At 38.5% G+C, this 20,093-nt stretch overlaps 1 protein-coding gene across 1 annotated transcript in view; it reads right to left on the bottom strand.

The window, feature by feature from the left end:
* Positions 1-490: 490 nt before the first annotated feature.
* MAPK12 (mitogen-activated protein kinase 12) overlaps positions 491-20,093 on the bottom strand; it is a 32,305-nt gene continuing 12,702 nt past the window's right edge. The window contains exons 5-12 of the mRNA XM_063155411.1: positions 12,618-12,647; positions 10,913-10,960; positions 7,800-7,914; positions 7,110-7,181; positions 6,444-6,523; positions 5,626-5,704; positions 3,888-4,061; positions 491-3,099 (exon numbers count right to left, since the gene is read on the bottom strand). Coding sequence (XP_063011481.1) covers positions 3,029-3,099; positions 3,888-4,061; positions 5,626-5,704; positions 6,444-6,523; positions 7,110-7,181; positions 7,800-7,914; positions 10,913-10,960; positions 12,618-12,647 — 669 coding nt within the window. The 3' untranslated portion in view covers positions 491-3,028. The remainder of the gene's footprint in view (positions 3,100-3,887; positions 4,062-5,625; positions 5,705-6,443; positions 6,524-7,109; positions 7,182-7,799; positions 7,915-10,912; positions 10,961-12,617; positions 12,648-20,093) is intronic.

The following is a 20,093-nucleotide window of genomic DNA, read 5'->3' as shown; positions in this document are numbered from 1 at the left end:
AAAACTATTACTTAAAGAGACAATCTTGTTCTAAAATAGTCAGAGAGCATGTGAGCCCCATACATCCTATTGGAACTTTGTTAACTCAAACTATCCTGTCCAACTCAAAGATATATATGCTTGATGACCATCAGTCTGACTTTGGCTTTTAAAATCAGACTGAGAAATGCAACTGTATTTAAGAACTAAAATCCTGTCCTTCAGAACAAAGCAGAGATGTCTGGTAAAATCCAAGAAACTGTTAAGAAATAATATGGTGGCAGTAGTACAGTCAGATCAGCTCTGTGGCAACTCTGGGTTCAGAAAATGGGAGAAAGATTAGCATCTGTGGTCTGACTAGCTTCCAAAAGAACCTGTATCAGCAGCTATTATTACATGAAATGTACCTACAATACTAGTTTCATGCAGATCCCTTTACTGAAAGTAATATTTTCAGTACTGATTATACATCTGAGAATACATATGAGGAAAATAAGACCATTATTGTGTAAAAAACAAACTCACAACCTTTATTTGTCACAACACATTGCATGTACATGCAGAATGTATTTACATTTCTCTTTTAAGGCAAACAGAAATTGGGTTCTTATACCTGAGTTGCTTAGCACCAGTAGGAATAGCAAATAAAAACTTAGGAACTGTTGTCTCTCCCTCTGGAGTAGCAGCTGCTTCTGCTGCAAAGTATTTCTGCTTTCACCTCACAGTTCTTTCAATGATCTCTACTGGAGAGATGGCCCTTGGAGACATTTCTGCACAATTCAATGTCTTCACAGAAACTTCCTGACCAACCTGATGTTGGCTTTGCCATTTGCTGATGGCACAGCAGTACGTCTGTTTTTGCTGACATGCATCAAGGTCTTCAGTTAAGAAGACCTTGTATTTCTTCACTACCAAAAAAAGCTAACACTATCTTTTTATGTCTTTCTCATGTGTGCTGGCTGCTTCTCCAAAGCTAAGTTAAAATTAAGAGAGGTAAAAGTCTGCCACAGCCAGCGGAAGATTTTAGTGCTTGACTTTGTGGAAATGCCCACTGAAGCGTTAGCCTTTAGGGAAGAAAATGCAAAGCAGTTTTTCAATTAACAAAATGCTCCCTCCTAGTCTGACTAACATTTGAGCCATCTGCATTATCTCCAGACTTTAGGGATTTGCTAAAATTTAGAGTGTTGAATTCCATTTAAAATATAGAGGCAGCATTTTCAATTAAGTGTTTGACGTTTTTCATTTCCCATTGACTCAGTCTATCAACACCACTAATTCCAAGAGGTACTTTTCTCCCACGACTTTTAAGAAGACCAAAGAATATGATTCTAAGAGACAATATCTATTCTGTAAAAGATAAAGTTCCTGTTTAACACAGAAGTGTAGACCAAGCAGAAAGTCCATAGTGCAAAATGGGTTATGACTCTTAAGTATGCCTTTCTCTGTGAGAAAGCTGTAGTTTGGAAAAATATTTTGATTCAATATACATTCTCTGCTTTTTTTTTCATGAATTCCTGAAACTGTCATTTCTAATGACTTGTCAAATACATGAATTTAAGGTCTCTGTTACTATTTAGTCTCTCTAGGTGTCCACCTCAGCTAATCAACTCTCATCACAAACAATTTTTAAACAAATGCTAATATTTACAGGTGTTTAATTCAAACATTCATTGAAAGAAACAGAGTAACTGTGCCTTTATTAAACTTATGGTTTATACTGGATATTAAAGCAAAAAAAAACCCCCAAGTAATTTCTTCTTTTTTCCAGTTACTACCTGCTAGGATCAAATGTATTCTTTCACATTCATTTCACTCAGTAGTAACACACCATGGTGCTATTACATTGGGAATATCCAAACAGTCAACTGTGAAGATACTACCTTTAAGAAAGATAAGCAATTTCACACAGAAATTCTTCACAAAGGTTTGCCAGCTCTTTTTCCCACCTCTCAGAGACCCTTATGAACAAAGCACCTAGGAAAATAAGTAACAGGACCGTGAGAGGAACTCAGGAAGCACCTAACCAATATATCCCATCAGGAAGCTGACTCCTTCTGCTAAGGTACCTCTCCACAAAAGGTCTGAATGTTTTTCAAAGTAAGATGAGTTGAAATCAGTAAAAAATCAGTATTATTCTTCACTTGGTAACAGCTTTGTACACTGTAAAAAAAGCCAGGTTGCTGCAGGTATTCCTGATGAAGAGGAAGTCTATCATTTTGGTCCTCATTTCATTTCCTACAAAGTGACCCACATGTAGCTTTATTTTTAAAATCAGCACTGCTGATTGTCTGAGATAATTTCAATACTAAGATGTTGAAGAGCTTACAAAATTTTAGAAAATCTGAAGAATTTCTCCCTGTAAATCCTTGATCCCTATTCTACTATACAAAGAAAATGCACTGTATTTAGGGAAAATATTATACAGTGATTATATATACAGTGACTGTTCACCTAGCAAGTTTATGAAATCTTGTCCTGCTATGCTGGTTACTTTGAAAAAAATCTAGGACATCAACAATTCTGAGGTTCTCTTCTACTCACAGAGGACAGGGGATGCAGGCACTCACTCACTCTGCTACCCACTGCAGTCCCTGAGGTAACAGGAGATGATTAGCCTTCCCAGACATCTCAGCAAAGTGGAATATCCCACAGGAAGTCACATGAATACCCCTTGCATTCAAGACAGTTCAGTGGCCTTGGAGATCAGTCACAGCACATCAGACATACTGTGTTCTCAGCTTGCCTGGGGTGGTAACTTGCACTCTTCAGGTCTCTGAGTTGAAGAATTAATCCTGCTCTTTTGAGGATGGCAGCAGGTTATTGCAGTCTGAGTCCTTTTGTGCAGAAGGAAGAAGTTTGTAGGCAGAAATAAGTTTCTGGCTATTTTTGAAATGCTACGCCCAAAGGCACCAACTTCCACATGCAGAGTAAAGGACATTGTTACAGTGCAGATGAAACAGATTACATATTTATAAGGAGTTTTATACACCTGAAATGTCACAAACATTTACAACTTTTCTGCCTTCAGAGTTCTGAAAATACTGAGCCATTACACTGCTGTCTCCTTTGAGTCCAATGTCTGTGGTGGCTTGAAGTTCAGTATCTCTTTATATGTAATGCCTGCAAAACAACAGAACAGACATAGCATTGCTGTGGTCTAATCAGAAAAGGAGCTGCACAAACATGAATGAGCAAGGTACAACCCCAGCATGGCTGGGCTCTGATCTAGCTCAGGAAGAGAGAGACCTCTTCAGGCAAAAAGAGAGGAAGAGTACAAAACCTAAGGAAATCAAGGATGACGTTTTCACCATTTCAGATTTAAAAAAGTAGCCCAGTACTGAAATGGTATAGGTGCTTTCAAAGGGATGTGAGCACTGACTTTTGAGTATAGTGGGCAATATCCTCAGCAAGAGCTACTGAGCACATTAGATTTAAAAGTTAGGTCCTGATTTAAAAGCCAAACTACAAACCTTTGACCTTAGACGAAAACAAGATTAGACTTAAATCTCTGCTGACACAGATATGTTTTTTCTCCCTCAGAGACTCTAAGGCCAGCAACCACTGCAGTCCTTTAGAGGCAACAGTCACAAAATCTCTTCACCTGCTCTATCCACTGAAAGGCAAGTTACAGAAATGGTTTCTTTTCTATGTTCCAGAAGATGGGAGGACAGAAACATTAGGGAAATGGAGGACAGCCTCTGTTAGGAAGCAAAGAAGAAACCTTTAGAGATCCTTCCACAAGAACTTGGTATGAGGAACGCTGGCTTATCAGTAGCATTTATCTTAATGCTGTCTATTTACCCTGTATGACCAAAAGCAGGGGAGTTAATTTGTAAGGGGGATCATTTTTATTTCTGCATGGCCTTTCAATCTGGCTAATTCTGAAAACATCACAAAATTAAACTCACGCTTCCACTCATCTAATGGAAGATCCATGTTATCAAATGTGTCGTCGTATTTCTCAGCTTCAATCTCTTCCTCAGGATCGTGAATTGGTTCAAAGTAGGGATGCAGCAAAGCCTCAGCTGCCGTGACTCGCTTCTCTGCATCCAGCACCAGCATCTTCTCCAAAAGGTTTACAGCTATTGCACAGAAAAACAACAGTGCATCAACCCACACACCTGATTGCACTTGTACACAGTAATACTGCCCTGGAGGTATTTCAAATAACTACATGGAGTAACAGATCACTGTGGGTCCATTTATAGCCAGTGGGGCCTCCTTGCATGACTGTTGTGAGCAAGCTGGGATGTGTCCAAAGCCTGATGCAATGCAGAGGCGCTCCCTTGCTTCTGTACGCAGTACAGAAAACATCTCTGCTAATGACTCCTCAGCTTCTGGCTCCAGGACCACTGAGCCTGGGCTTTCCCAGGTGTCTTCAAGCACTGCCACTCATTGTGGTTCTAAGGGACATCACCCCCTGACAGCACCTGAATGAACAGGTGAACAGGGAGTGAGAACTGCGCTCTGTGTCACCAAACCCAGACCAAGTACACTCTGAAGTACACTAAGATAGGTCAGCTGTCCACACTCAGAACCTCAGAGATAACTTTATCTCCTATGTGGTTTTGACCTCAGCCAAAACAACCCATTAAAGTTCTGCATGTTCCCCTCCTCTGGATTCTGGATTCATTCCATTGCTAGACTGTCAAAGTGGGCTAGTGTAAACAGGTAAGATGAATGATTCATTTATTTTCTGTTTTTCTATCCTGAAAGGATGTTCTTGGGTTTGAAGCAGCTGAAAGGAAGTAGAGGCAGTGTGGGAAGTGATGCTTCACCCCAAAAAGTGTGGAACGGGATGCTTCAACGTCTGCTTGCCATGTTGCATATTCTCTTTAAACTATTCCAGACCTGAAGCAGCCAGATGGCCACAGAAATTATAAAAGACATCCTAAGAACTAAATGGAGATATGTAGTTTGCTATAGCTACCCATCAGCTAACCATGCAATAAGGGTAAGAGCTGTTTATTAATCAGCTTTATTCATATCGTATCTGAAACTAAAATTTTAACTTAAATTAAGAAAATTAAATTATCCAAATTAATATTCTAATAAAACTGGCTTGTTAGTGTTGTCCCAGATTATTGGGGGATCGATAATGCTTAAGGAGAGTAATTTCAGAGCTCTGCCTGCCTCAGGTCATGTCACAGTTATGCACAGTTGATAGGCTCTTCTGGCTGTTAAGATCTATGGAATCCAAGCCACTGTTTCTCAGGAATGCACAGATGTTTCTCAGGATGTATTAATTCTATTACTAAAATGTCAGCTTTCCATTTTCTTGTATTTCAACTGCAGATCAGACTGGGCTCTCAGAATTGTAGTTCAAATACAGTACAGAGAAAATTTTATTACATTTACTTGATATGCTAGGGCTCTTGAGAAAACTGCTCAAGTAAAACCAATAAACAGGTACTAGACTGAAACCCAAAACACAATATACTAATTTTTTTTATGCTTCTAAGAAACAACTGATTCCTGGCAGGGTTTAAACTTCAGTTTCCACAATCAAAATGATGAATAATGGAAAACAAGAGATAGAATAACCCAAGAACCACCACAACCCCTGTCACATGACTGAATTATAATGCAGCTGCTTCCAATGCAAACACAAGAACAAGCTGCACACATCCACACAAACAGCCTTACCCAAAGGATTCGCATACTTCAAGATGGATGCAAAGTCTTTCTTCTGGACTTTTGGGAGGCTTTTGATATAATTTTTTGCCTTAAAACAAACATGGATATTAAATTAGATCTTTGCCCCCTTTGTAATGAGACAACATTAACTATATGCTTAATACCTTTCTCAAAAATATTTTGACAGCATGTTGTACAAATGCATTTTTTCTGATGATATTCATCTTCTTCCTGAATGGAATCTTTTTTAATCACTTTAAAACCATGATTTAGAAATTATGATGTGAAGCTTTAATTATTAGTGCTCCATATTTAGTATATTTATTCAAATAAATATGTATGAATTACTTGAAAGAATGTCATCATGAGTTTACAGCAATCTCTAGAAGTGAACCTTATACAGTAATTCCTTTACATTTAAACTGAACAGTTCCACTAATGAATAAATCAGGCTCTTTATAAGAAGGGCCTCAGGATTCTAGAAGGACATCAACATAAGGACAGGAAAGAGACATTTGCAAAAAACTGGGTTTTCTGAATATCTCCCTGCTTTTAGTATTTTTACAATAAAAGTTGCCATGTATCACCTCTGCTGTTTATATGGTACACACTGGAATCCTGAAATATTTAAATAATGTTCTGATAATTTTCTGTCATTCCACCCTCATTTCCAGTAGCTACTGTGGGTGCACAAACCATGTCAAGGCAGAGAAGGACCATCAGGGGCCATATCAGCAGCCAATATGTATTACCTCAGCCTAAGAACTGAGCATGGCTCAAAGGAAAAATAAGACATGGAAAACCAACTGACAAATCAGAATACTCACATCTTGACTGTGCAATTTTTGAACAAAATCTTGTGTTGGTGTACCTGTTATTTTCATTATTTCTGTGAGCTGGTCCAGATCTGAATACCAGAAATAAGGAACAAATTCTTTCACTATTAGGAAAGTAATAATCCTGCAAAAGTAATGCATTTCTTTGCTGTTGGAGAATAATGTAAAAAAAGTAATTCAATGACTGAACAGAAGGTTTATGAAAGATGAAAGTTCTCCATTTCTCTTAGAAAAGGCAAAGAAAATATTCTAGAATTTAGGAACAGATAATTGAATCATCTGCAAAATTTTCTAATATCATCAGACTTGTTCTATGTTGTTTGGACAAAAATCAGTCCAAAACTATTAAGAGTATCTAAACAATCAACACATGTATTACATGCACTAGGAAAAAAATGGCTTTTCTATTATCACAGAGCCTTCTACTTGATTATTTGGGATGTGATTCAAAGATCACCTCTACTGAAAAAAATCAGTAATACAAGTTTTAATTGCCAGATGTGGTACAGATATGAAATAATGATTTAATGAAAGAGTTGTAAGCCATTTTACTATGAATTTCAATTTATACTCATCTGTTTTGAACAGACTTACTGTATCACATAATAACCTCTCATAATTTTCTTACATCAGTATCATAAATTCACTGAAGGATACGATCATTTCCCTTAAACAGAGGTCTCCCTGTTATCATCTCAGCCATTATACAGCCCACAGACCAGATGTCAACTGAAAAAAAGACCAAGAGGCACATTAACCTGTCTGTTTAAACATGCATAAAGTTTAATTTAAAACATATTTTAAGTAAGTATAAAAATTACCTTTATAGCCTTCTATAAAATAAATGTGTGCCTTGCCAAGTATGATGAACAGCATAGGTAAAATTACCAGACTTTGTAATGAGCAAACTGGAGATAATCTTATAAAATGCAGAATGAGTTTCCCAATAACAGGCATAGGAAGTAAATTTTCAGTACTTTCAAAAACTTTCATAGTGTTATTTGAACTCTCTCCATTTGCCATTTCTCCCTGTCTGTTCAAATTAATATCAGCCCACCTTTATAGGAACACAAGAAGAGAGACCAGACTGTCATGTCTGTATAATTTAAATAATTTTCTTCTAATAACCTCGGCACTTTCTGTTACTCTCAGAAAACGTATATAAAAAATCCCCAAACTCACCACCACATTATTACCTGCAATTTATCTACAAGGAAAAGTTGCATCATTACACTGTCATTTTCACCTCCAATTTCTTGTTCATTTCAGAAACAAAGCCTTGTGTATATCTCACCTGACCCAGTGAATGCTTTAGTTCTGTCAAGATACTTTAGAAGAGACACTGACCTGTCTGAGTATAATGCATCCAGTTAAGAATGACCTCTGGGGCTCTGTACCACCTTGTAACCACATAGCCAGTCATCTCACTGTCTGTGTGCCTTGCCAATCCAAAATCCAGGATCTGCAGTGGAAGCACAAAGCACATTCAGATCAGCTTGCTATCTAGTTCATACAGTTGTTCACAACTCTAAGAAAAAAACAAAACTGGAGCAATCTGCAGAGATTAGTTTATTTTTGGATCTTTTTCTCATTGAAGTGTCTTGTTCTCATTTTAAAAAATCAAGACAGAGGTAGCAGAGAGATTTGAATAACTTTTTTTCAAGTTACATACTTCTATGGCACCATCAAAAGCTGTAAGACCAGTAAAGAAAATAAAAAATTATTCACTTATTAATTAAGGAGATATTGGACACAATTAATGCAAAATATTCCCCAACCACAGAATCACCATTGTATCAAGTTACAGCTAAAAAAACAGCACCCATTTTAGACAGTGTCCACTGCTCTCATATCCCAGGTGGCACAGCTATTCAAGAGTGTGTTCCAACAATATTCTGAAGAAAGAAGGTATTGTTATTTCTACTATATGATAGTAGAAATGAATATCTATGTATCATATATCATGATAGATCATCATGAGTAACTGATAAAAGGGAAGACTTCCTCTAGGTCACACTGAAAAACAGCAACAAGAGTAGGGAATTTCCATCACTTAGTCCCATCAAGTCTTCTCCAACCTCCAGCATCAACTATAGAAAAACCTTTTGAAACAAATGCAAGAACCATGCAATTTTTTTTTAAGTGCTATGCACAATTCAGCTTATTTCTAAGATTCTCAGATATTTCTCTCTAGACATAGCAATGTGTACAGCAGCAAGATTAAAAATGAATGTTATGGCCTTCTGTCAACTTCTATAAAATCTGCCTTAAAAAGGCCCACCATCAAAAGATGCTGAAAACAGTAAGAAAATTCCATTCCTGGAACAACAATCAGTTTGTGTTCATTGGAAAGCTCATGCTTCTAACAAGAACTGGAAGGCATGGGTAAGTCAAGTTCTACTGAAGATAAACCACGGTGACACACAGGTAACTAAACATGAAGCTTTGCACGAGCAGCCACAGCTTGCCATGTGAAACACACTGCACATGTTTATAGGGGAGGGGTTTTAATAGGGACACCTGAGCATTCCTATGCCAAGAGTCATGTTTTTGTAATGCTCTCTGCAATTAAGCATTCTAAAATACTTCAGGATAGTTTCATCATTCCCTGGCACTAACAGAAAAAGGAAAACTATATTTTCATTCACAAATCAAGAATACAAAATGTTATGGCTTATCTTTATTGCCATACTGGAAATACAATTTCCATGTTTTCCTCATAACTGCTGATTACCAATCAATTTAAAAACAGGAACAGAATGCAAAGGGAGACATTTTTTATTCATACCAATTAAATGCACTTGATTGTGGCTGATTCTTTGGGTACTGAAGATTCACTAGATGCAATTTTTTTTGTATATATAATTTTTGTATAAACCTTTATATATGGCTTTTATTGTACATATTCAGCACATGAATTTTCCCAGAACAACAGCAGGGATGGTGGAAGAAAAAAAAAAAAGTAACAGATCAAATCCAGATGTGGTACAGTCTATTCTGTCACAGTCTTTTAGGCATTTATCTACCAAGGCTTGTGACATGTAGAGTTGGAAACAGCTAAAATATAATTTGGTTTTGTAGATTTGTAGAAGTAGAAAACGACAGCAAGAATTTTTGTGTATTATACTTTAACTTCGTGATTTATTTTAATTTACATTTAATTAAACTCCAGAACAACTGTATCCTATTTGTACTTAACATGGTACCATTTCAACAAGTATCTTCATATAAAACTTTTATTCTCACACTGCAATCTCCAACTTTTCAGCTTGAACTTCCACAGAAATTTTCAGAGCATGTTTGAAAATCCTTCTTATAATCTGTGAATTATAGAACAATGACCCAATTTCCCTCGGCTCCTTAAGGATAGGTCTCCTTTGACTCAGCAAACTTAATTTTCCTAATTTTTTTCATTAACTAAAAAAAAAAACTTGTCACTTTGAGACTACAGAAAGGACAGTGATTTCCCCTCATACAGCCTCCACTGTCACTTTTCTGATACCTATGAAGGAGTTGAGAGCATCAGATGAGGGAAAAACGAGCATCAGAAAGCTCACTGTGAAAAACCTGATAGCTAATTAATTACCATTCAAGGAATTGTTTCAACTTGCTTACAGTCTCATCATCACTGAAGCTGATGCAAGGGAAGCTGCAGAGTGCACAGACATGAGGGAAAAAGGGAAAATGGTTGCACTATTCCTGGCAAAGTGATCTTATGCCTGCATAAACTGACTTTGAGAATGTGCAGAAAAAGATTTGTTAAATAAGTAGATACAGATCAGGAGACACTTGGCCTGCATCTCAAAATACAATTGTACAGCTGGGGGTGTGGGGGACGACATCCATATACAACTGTTTTTTCTACACTGTCTTATTTTCCCATCAGTGTGGCATCCATCCCCAATTTGTCTACCTCCAAGCCAGGAAAAGTCAATGGCTTTTTGTGTTTGATAAGAAAACACTAAAATTATAGAACCCTGGAACATTCAGGTCAGTCTCCAAAGACCAAAATTTGTATTACAATGGCTACATGCAAGTATGTAGTTTGTGTGTTGCAGGCTAAAATCCACTTTTGTAATGCTCTGCATCACATTTTATTTTATTCCATTAAGGGTGTCCTTCACAAACTTTGATCTTCTGTATCTCCCAGCTGGTAGAGTTAGACTTTTTCTATTTATTTAAAGCTGAAATTCTCACATAACCGAATCACTCCCACCAACTCTTCTGTCTCTTTTAGGAACAATACCTTGGCCATAAGATCTGATGTGTCCTTACACACCAGGACACAAAAGTCCCCATTCAAATTCCCTGTTGTTCTGTGAGGATGCACAGGCCAATTGTGGTTCAAGAGCAAAAGCCTGGCCCAACACAGAAACCAGCCAGCATGTCCACAGCTGCTGCACCTGTTGTCTTCTGTCTTCTAACACGTCTGACTGGTTTTTCAAACAAACATACCTTACCTTCAATTCACAGTCTTCATTTACTGCCAAGTTTCCAGGCTTTAGATCCTGCAACCAGATTTTAAATGAATGTTTTGTGTGGTTTTTTTTTTATTATTTTTAATTTTACAGCAAGACAATAGAGTACTCTTTTTTGGTATCTGTCCTTCCTTCTTTCTGGTTTTATAGTTTTTATGTAACTATTTTGAACAGCAACAGGTAAAATGATGTCAGAACACAAATAACACAAACAAGGATGCAAACTTGCACATTTGGCTTTTTTCCAGTATACTTCCCCTCCAAGAAAAATCTTTTTTTTTTTTTTCTGCTATAAGTCAGGAAAATACTTGCCAGTGAAGGAATTCTCTAATTTTTCTACAAGAGGGGTTTGGACAATAATTTGTTGCATTTAATACTATGACCACAAGGTTAACAATTCACATATATAGTTCTGGACTGTACATGTTGCATATTAAATATGCACTATAAAAGTTCCTTACCCTGATAGATTTAGAAGGAGTACTGAAAGAATCAAACAAGATTTTACATAAAACCCTATGCTTTCTTCTGTGGAAAAATCAATTTCCTAAGAAAGTTAACACAACTGCAACATAAAAACAGTATTCCCTTAAGTCTCTTAAGCTACCCTAGAGACTTCCAATGATCTTCCACAGTTGTAAAGTTTAGCAAAGGGAAGATTACTGGCAAGGACTAAGATGATATTGCAACACCAATGGCTCAGAAATACACTACTAGATATACATTCTCCTTCAGCTTTTTCAAACCTTTGTATGATAGACTCTCGCACAAGATCTTTAGAAGTAGCTTCTCTCTGTACTTTTTAACATGGATCCACCTGTTTTATACAAAGATCTTTTAAGATCAGAGGGGCCTTGGAGAGAAACAATTTGGTGCAAAAAACCATAATGAAACCAAGAAGCTCAAGGGTCATCAAGAGAGACCTTAGAAGAAAACTAAGCAAGGGTAAGTTTAGACCAAGATCCTAGCAGTTGCAAAAATAAAAATATAAACATCTTACATTATTTTGTCAGTTGTGTATTTTCCACGTCCAGCTTAAAGCTGATACAATGTGCACTGTCTATGGTGCTCCTGACACTTGATTAAAAAAGGACAATTTCTACTGTTCTAATGCAATTTCGGGGGAAGATAGGCTGCTTGGTACCACAAAGGCATCATTCAGAACTCCTTCCTCACAGCGCAGAAGTGATTTTAAGTGGACTTTATACAGAGGAAACAAATGCTTAATTTCTCTCAGAAAAAAAACCTAAGGTTCTTAAATCTCTATAATTTTGGATAATTTTTTTCAGTTTCTAAGGATCCCTCAAAACTCTGAACACTAATAAAACATTTAAAGAAAACCTAAACACTGTTTTTAAAAGTTTACTCTTCATTTAAAAATAAACAAAAAAACCCCCAGCTCTTATCTATCTCAATTTAGACACTACTTGCTCTTGTGGAGACTTACAACTCAACTTCAAAAAGTAATCTAGGAATCCCAAATCTAAGCTGTATGCAGGGCAACTTGAGTGCCAGCTTACACTGACATAGCCATGCCACCTTTTGTTCGCACTGGAGAAGAAATCAAAGGTACCAACAAACTGAGAAAAGCTATAAACAGAATTTCAGGCCTATTTATAAGCATGCTTATACACAAACGTCATTCACATTATCAAAATATAAACATCTTTCATGTTTTTCTACTTACCCTGTGAATTATGCCTGATGAGTGAATATACTGTAAAAAGAGAAAGTATTTTTTTAGTCAAGGTCTTGAGTTTAAAAGTAGCCTGGGGTAGGAGAGAAAATACTTATACATGGTGCTAAAGTAAACTGAAATTAGAAAAATTTTATTTGTTGCACAGAAGATCCCTTTAGCTATGGTTTTAATGTTTATTTAATGTTCATTAGCATTTTGTCCTTTCCCTCTCTTAATAATGAGAAACCACTAAATCAGTTTGAGTACTGCAACTGATATATGTATACCAGAATGAAACATGGTATTTTATACATCAGAAATGCTCTCCTGCAATAGGTGTCTCTGGTGTGCCATCACAGTTTAGATTCATATGCTTCAGCAGCACTGGCTTTTAAGAGATCATTAAGACTGGGATGAAGGCCAGTCAAGGTCTTATCTGAGAATTCTTGCTACATGCTTCAGTATTTCCTCAATGGAAAGTGGAAAGGTCAAGTTCAAAGACATTCTCTTTACTTGGATATTTTCATCACTCATTGTGACCTATTTAAGGGCTCACAAAAGCCAAACCACCAAACTGAACACCTAGGACTAGTTCTTTTGGGATGACACCTGATAAAATACAAGTGTTCAAACCCATGACTGCCACTAAATGCTCCCCACTGAGGAATGCAGCTTCTCTCACCACTGAATGATACCCTAGAAGACTATTTTCATCACAGTCAATAAAGGGAACTTCTAGTAACTAGTTCAGATACATGCATCTCTTGCAAAGATCGAAATGCAGAAAGCTGTTCTGAACTGAGGACATGGTTTCCAAGAGCAGCCTGGATGTGCTAATCCCTTCAGGGGTGGGGAACTGATCTGAAACCCCCACAGACCATACTAGGGATGCTAAAAAACATGAGAACAATAAAAGTATTTTAAAAAAAGACTTGAGAAAAGATGAATAAGATGCAAATCCTCCAGCTTCACCCAAAGAGCTTTCATTTTATTCTGCTCTGAAGAATGGGACAAGTGGCAACAGGGTCACTGGGAACTAGCTGGCAGAGCCAGAAAATACCAACCAAGAACAGTCAGCATGGCATCAAAGAAATGCACAGAAGAAAGGAGCTTTGCAGGATAATTGCAAATCAGCCACAGCCATGACCATCTTCCCCAGCAGCCCTCAGGATGGGCAGTTAAGCTCACAAACGCAACAGTCCCTCTGCAAAAGGGTCCTCACAATCCAGCTGATGAGAAACACCAAGACAAAGAAAGCAAAGCTACAGAACCAAACCAACTTCTTCAGACAGAACCAATGTGCCTTTCAGACTTAGATTTCTGAACTTAAAACACAACCCATACAACCTAAGCAGCACAAGATCTGCACTTAGGGTGCCAAGCAGTGACTGAAAAAATCTCTGACAGTTAGTCCTCTCTTACACCTGACCAGCCACACCAGATGTGGTCTGATAGGTTCTGAAAAGAGGGATGGGGGGAAAAGCCCCCACTTCTTTGACCCTGTGCCTACAACTTTACCAACCCAGCCCAGGCTGTGTTAGGGCCCTGCTGCTGCAGGGTCACACTGCTGTGCCAGAGCCCAGGCCTGTCCTGGCAGCTGCAGTAGTTCAGTTCCTGCTGCAGATTACTTACAGATTGGGCAAGGCTTAACAGCACCCATAGGAAATGCCAAAGCCTCTCACAGGATTTCCTGGGGCTGACACAAGACTTTGAGGGCACACGGCTGCTTCACAGAATGTTTGCTGTAAAACCACTACAGCAAACACAAAACTACAAAATGTTTTATCTGTTATGGATGTGCATGAAGTGAATTGGGACAGGAGGAGGAGGAAGTTTGTCAATTTTACATGGAGACCATATGTACTTTAAAAAACAAAACAACAAACCCAAACTAGAAATGTAACTGTAAATAGTTAAACTCCCAATAAATTAAGAAAAAGATGTCCACTGTTATCACTATCTTGATCAAGGATATCACAATATCTACTTGCATTCTAAATTATTGCAATGTCTTCTAACTGAAGCCTCTTGATTTTCCAGAACAGATGCTTAAAACATTCTATAGTTGGTTTGTGCTGCTAAGACTGTACACAGTAAGGAAATAGCTGGCAGACCCAGTCATTTGGCACCTAAGAATGTGGAATGTAGAACCAGGAATTAAAAGGTGTGCACCCTTCACAATTTCAGTCAAAGAAAATCTCACCTGTTTGGGGGGAAGAGTATGATTTTGCTGTCATTCTCACCCCACTGAAGGTTTTATGAATGTCCACAGTACCAAAATCATGTTAACACCTTGGGGAAAGCTCCTATATTTTCTGAAAGCTCCTCTTAACATAACACTACTGAGATTACCTGAATTAGCAGTTATTCCTGATAGCAGTGCACACATCAGCCTTTCTGTAAGCTGAAATACTGGTGCTGTGCTGCAATGTTTCTTTAACAACAGCAGTATTTTTTTAAATGCATTTCATAATCTCCTGGAAGGTAGCAAACTGGAACTGTGCCAGTCTTCATTCAGAAGGCTTTCTATTTCTGTTCAACAGCCTTCTGAAATGGGATCCTGTTCTTACTGGTTCTCCTCATTAAATTATCCATCCATTGACAGATTTTTCATTCTTAATGATTCAGAACAGAGTAGTCATATCCTTCACAAAGTTCCTACCACTTCACCTGAACCATATTTTATTCAAGAACCCAGTTAACACAAGTGAGTGCCTTGCAGCACAAGAGCTCTGTGCATTATCCCAAAGACAATTTTGATAGCATGCATAAATCCTGGAATGCAAGCTTCAGATCGTGCTAGGAACTCATCCAACAATCATCTAAATTTCAAGCATTCTTTTCTTTCTATGTCACCTCTACACAAAATAAAAAGCTAATCAAAAGGGAATTAACAAAGACTCAGGAGAATGTGTTCTAGGGAACATGCAAAATGAAAATGAAAAGCATCTTGGCGGGGAAGTAAAAACTGAAGAGGAAATGAGTCAGAGGGGGAAGGGAAAGCAGAACAGCAGAAAAATCCAGCATAAATGTGAACAAAAGGCAGTAAATACAAATGAGAAAAGGACAGAACTAGAGTAGTACATGTTACCATAAATATGGCAAGAGAGGCTTGAACAGCTGTTTGTACGGCCCAAGAGCTGTCTGTCCCTTCCCAAGCAGAATGAATAAAGAGAGAGGACTGACAGCCACCTCCCCCAGACCCCTATGAACAGGAGCCCAGCTGGCATTCCTGCAGAACAGGGACCCAAGACTGAAAGCTGCACTCTCTTTCCACCTACATATACAGACATTTATGTTTAGCTTGCCTTCTGCGCTCTTTGACAATACACAGCTTTTCTGGCAAACAATAGCAAAAAAGAAATTATGGAAGCCCTTCCAAGATGCAAGCTCACATGTAAGTAAAATTTAATGCCAGACTAAGGTCCAACTAGGCAACAGGCAAAGGAGAGGTAAGCCATTGCTTTTAAATGGTGTCACATCACATTGAATTACAAGGCTCACCAAAGAAAGAAAATTAATATTTCATTCTCCGCAGAAAAAAGACAGTAAAATGATAAGAACTGACAAAAAAGAACTGTACAGACTTGCAGAGCAAAGGCTGAAGATAAAAATCTTCATGAACTCAGTCTTGACCTCAATTTATACAGGTTTTTTAAAATCAAGGCTGTTGAGCCCTTTGTATACAACCAATCCAGAAGCAGCCTACAGATAGAATGCAGAAATGAAGCCTGCAAGGAAAATGACTGGGGGGCTTAGCAAAAATCTCCCTTATCCCTTCACAGTACATCAGTCACACAGAGCTCTCCCTTACACACATTAAACTGTCACATGTAAACACGTTGTTACAGTAATATATGCAATGTGACAAAAATGATGAACAGCCTTCTTGCCTTTGACCAGACATAAATACAGATACCATAAAGTTCTTATATACTTTACAAAAGACAAATGCATATTGCATGTTACATCTTTAACACCAAAAACCCCCCTCAGAATAGACTCCATCAAAGTTAAAAGGCGACAAACAAAGTGATCATACAAAGGAGAGGCTAAGCTTGAGAAGCTGAATGAGTTTTACCACAAAGATCTACAGTGGCATTCTCCCCCTTCCCAGGTGTTGCAAGCATTTTTCCCTTACAATGCCTCTACTGAGTGCTAGCTAAATGTATGTATGTTTGTTCCCCATGCCCAGACAAAAAAGCAATCCAAGTAAACACAGATGGGCTGTCTTTAACCCAGATACAGTAGACCTTAAAAAGTACAAGACTTTAATGAAAAACTTGGCTAACCTTTTCTTAAACAGTTAATTTACTGATATCTGTAAAAGAATAAACAAATTACTGACTCATTTTCTTTCTTGTCTGCATGTTAGCAACACTGCCTTCAGCTTAACATATTTCCTAGCACAGACAGGGCTACAAGAATACGCCTCAACACTAGACCATTCCTAGTTCTTAAAAATATTTTCAGCTAGGTGTGTACTTCTGGCTCAAAGGGTTCAATGAGAATCCAGCAATTAATGGAACAGATACAGGAAAGACTGTTCTCCAGAGTTTGCTGTGTAATAAATAACAAAACAGTCTAGTAGCAAAATAATATTTTATTTCCTGCAGGTAATTTTGAGGTACGTACAGTTTTAAAAACATGGGGTAAGAAACTACTCAGGTAAACCACTTCTTACAGAAGATCTATCACAGTTACTATCTCAGCATCCCAGCTGGTGGCTGTTGCCATGTAACTGCTTTTATTTTTATGTTCCTCCCACAGGAGATAGTCCTTCATGAACTGTTTCAGCATGTGTTCTTCACACGGGATGCAGTCCTTCAGGAGTGGACTGCTCCAGTGTGGGTCCTTCAAGGGCCACAGGTCTCACTAAACCTGCCAGGGGCCTGCTCCAGCACTGGCTCTCCATGGGCTGCAGCCTCATTTAGGCCACATTCCCAGGCTCCAGCATGGTGTGCTCCACGGCTGCTGGGTGGATATCTGCTCTGATGTGGTCCTCCATGGGTTGCAGAGGAGCAACCTGTGCCACCAGGGCTTGCAGGGAAACCTCTACTCCAGCATCTGTAGCATCTTCTCCCCCTCTATCCTCAATGACACTGGTGCCTGCAGGGCTGCTTCATATTTTCTCACTCCCCTCTCACAGCTGCTGCCAACATTTTTTTACCCCTCCTTAAATGTATTACCATGCCATGATCATTGCTGATGGGCTCAGCTTTAGCCAGCAGTGAGCCTGCTTTGCAGCCAGCTGGAACTTTGTTCAACAAGGAGGCAGTTCCTGGTGTCTTCTCAAAGCAACCACCCTGCAGCCTTCACTAACAAACAAACCTTGCCATAAACCTGCCCAATACATCCTCATAAATTCCTGCTCTGTTTTCTTTCCATGTATGTCAACCACACACAGTTGCTCCACATTTGTCTTCCACATTTACTGATCCAACAGACTTCAGCATCAGCCTTTGGGGCCACAAGCTCTGCTCTGCTGGCCTCTGTCATAGAGTGACTGTCACTAGGCCAAGATGTTTCTAAGCCATTTCACCAGAATTAAATTAATTATTCATCCTTTCCACTACACTCAACCTAAGCTAATTCTTTACAGTTCACATATGCCTGTAAAGTCAGCACAAATGCTGTTTTTCATCCCTGGTGAATAGCATGCCTCTCCTGGAAATCTGCTTCCCGGACAGTTACCTGCTGGAACTTAAACAGACCACTCCATTTACACAGTCCTTCAGACAACACTTATTAGGACATGGCTTTGTGACTAGGGAACTAATTAGAGAACTGTAATTGTAACTCCACATTCAGAATCCAGGTTAGAGGTGATATTTCCTCCAGTTTAAATAAAACAAATTTCCCCAAACCTGGCTTTAGTTTACCTGACTTGAGGTTCCTGCATTTGTAACATGGGAATTTTAGCACTTAAATGCACAACTATAAACACAAAAGATAATTACTTAGCACATGTAAAAGGCTATGTGAACAAAAATCTACTAAAATAAGAACACAAAATCCAGGGTAGGGTCAAAGAGAAATCAATAATGCAGGACTCAACAAGAAAATGTATTTATTACGGTTTTTGATGGGAGTAAAACAATTTACTTGCCCTTCTGTATCTGTTCAGTGCTGAGGGACAACAGAATCATGGTTATGCTGCTCCTGATGTCATTGTCCAGGCACAGCAAGCTGTGCTGCTATTTAATTATTTTTTAATAGTGTTTGACAATGCAAGTATAGATCTGGATGAATCCACATCCTGATAGGAGTGCCACATGCTCCTGTCTCAAAATCAGGTCTGTATTTCCACTGCACAAGCAAACCCCTACACTGACCTCACTTATCTGTACAAGCACAGAGGAAATTTCTGCCCATACATTGTGTGGTTACAGGGCCATAAAACCAAAACTGTACAGTGCCAGCAGCAGCCCAGGAAAGACATTCCATTTAAGACAGTGCCATTCCATAGCCTCCTTAAGTGTCTCCAGAGCAGCAAAGAGAATTAAACAGCTTTAACTGCAGGAGAGCCTGAATAAAGCCTGCAGACCTAGGTCAAGGTTTTTCTTCTCTTGGAATTGTGTCACTAAAAGAAAGAAGTAGTAAACCCAAAAGTAAACACAGTAATTTAAGAACTGTAGTACCAGTATGGATCAAGAATCATTTTCCCATCACATTAATATAGGTTATAGATAAAAAAGGGAGCTTAAGGAATTCTTCTTTTTGTGTTGTAAGACCATGAACTTCTACATGAAGAAACTGCAAACTCTGAGCAAAAACAAAACTAGGGAGAACACAGGCAATTGCACCAGGGGCATGAAAAAGCCAAGGTACTCAATGCCTTCTTTTCATCCATCTTTACTGATACTATTTGCCATATCATAGGTCCCTGAAATTGCTGGAAAAGTCTGGAGCAGGAAGATTTAACACTCAATGGAGGAGGATCAGATAAGGAATATCTGAACAAACACAAATTTAACATTTAAACAAACAGTCTGATGGGATGCACTCATGAATTCTAAGAGAAGCTGGCCAATGTCATCAGGAGTCCACTTAATAGTATGTGAAAGGTTATGGTGAGCAGGAGATGTTCCTTATGATTGTAAGAAAGCAAATATTGCTCATGTCTTCAAAAGTGTATTGAAGAAGAGGATCAAGGAAGGCCAGTCAGCCGCACCTCACTCTCTGGGAATGTGCTAAGCAAGTTATTCTGGAAACCATTTCCAAAAATTACAAGGACAAAGAACTGATTGGCAGTAGTCAACATGGATTTACAGAAGAAAATCATGCTTTACAGCCTGTTAGCCTTCTGTGATAAGACAACAGGATTGGTGGATGACAGGAGGGCAGACAGTGTTGTTTACCTTGTCTCGTGCAAAGCTTTTGAAGCCCTCATAACACCCTGAGAGACAGTGGAAGTAGGAGTTGGATTAATGGACAGTGACTGAGCTGCCAGGATCAAAGCTGACTGAACTGCCTGGATCAAAG

This window comes from Melospiza melodia, chromosome 4 (assembly GCF_035770615.1).
Source record: "Melospiza melodia melodia isolate bMelMel2 chromosome 4, bMelMel2.pri, whole genome shotgun sequence".
Classification (NCBI taxonomy): domain Eukaryota; kingdom Metazoa; phylum Chordata; class Aves; order Passeriformes; family Passerellidae; genus Melospiza; species Melospiza melodia.
This window is presented reverse-complemented; position numbering and strand designations above follow the sequence as displayed.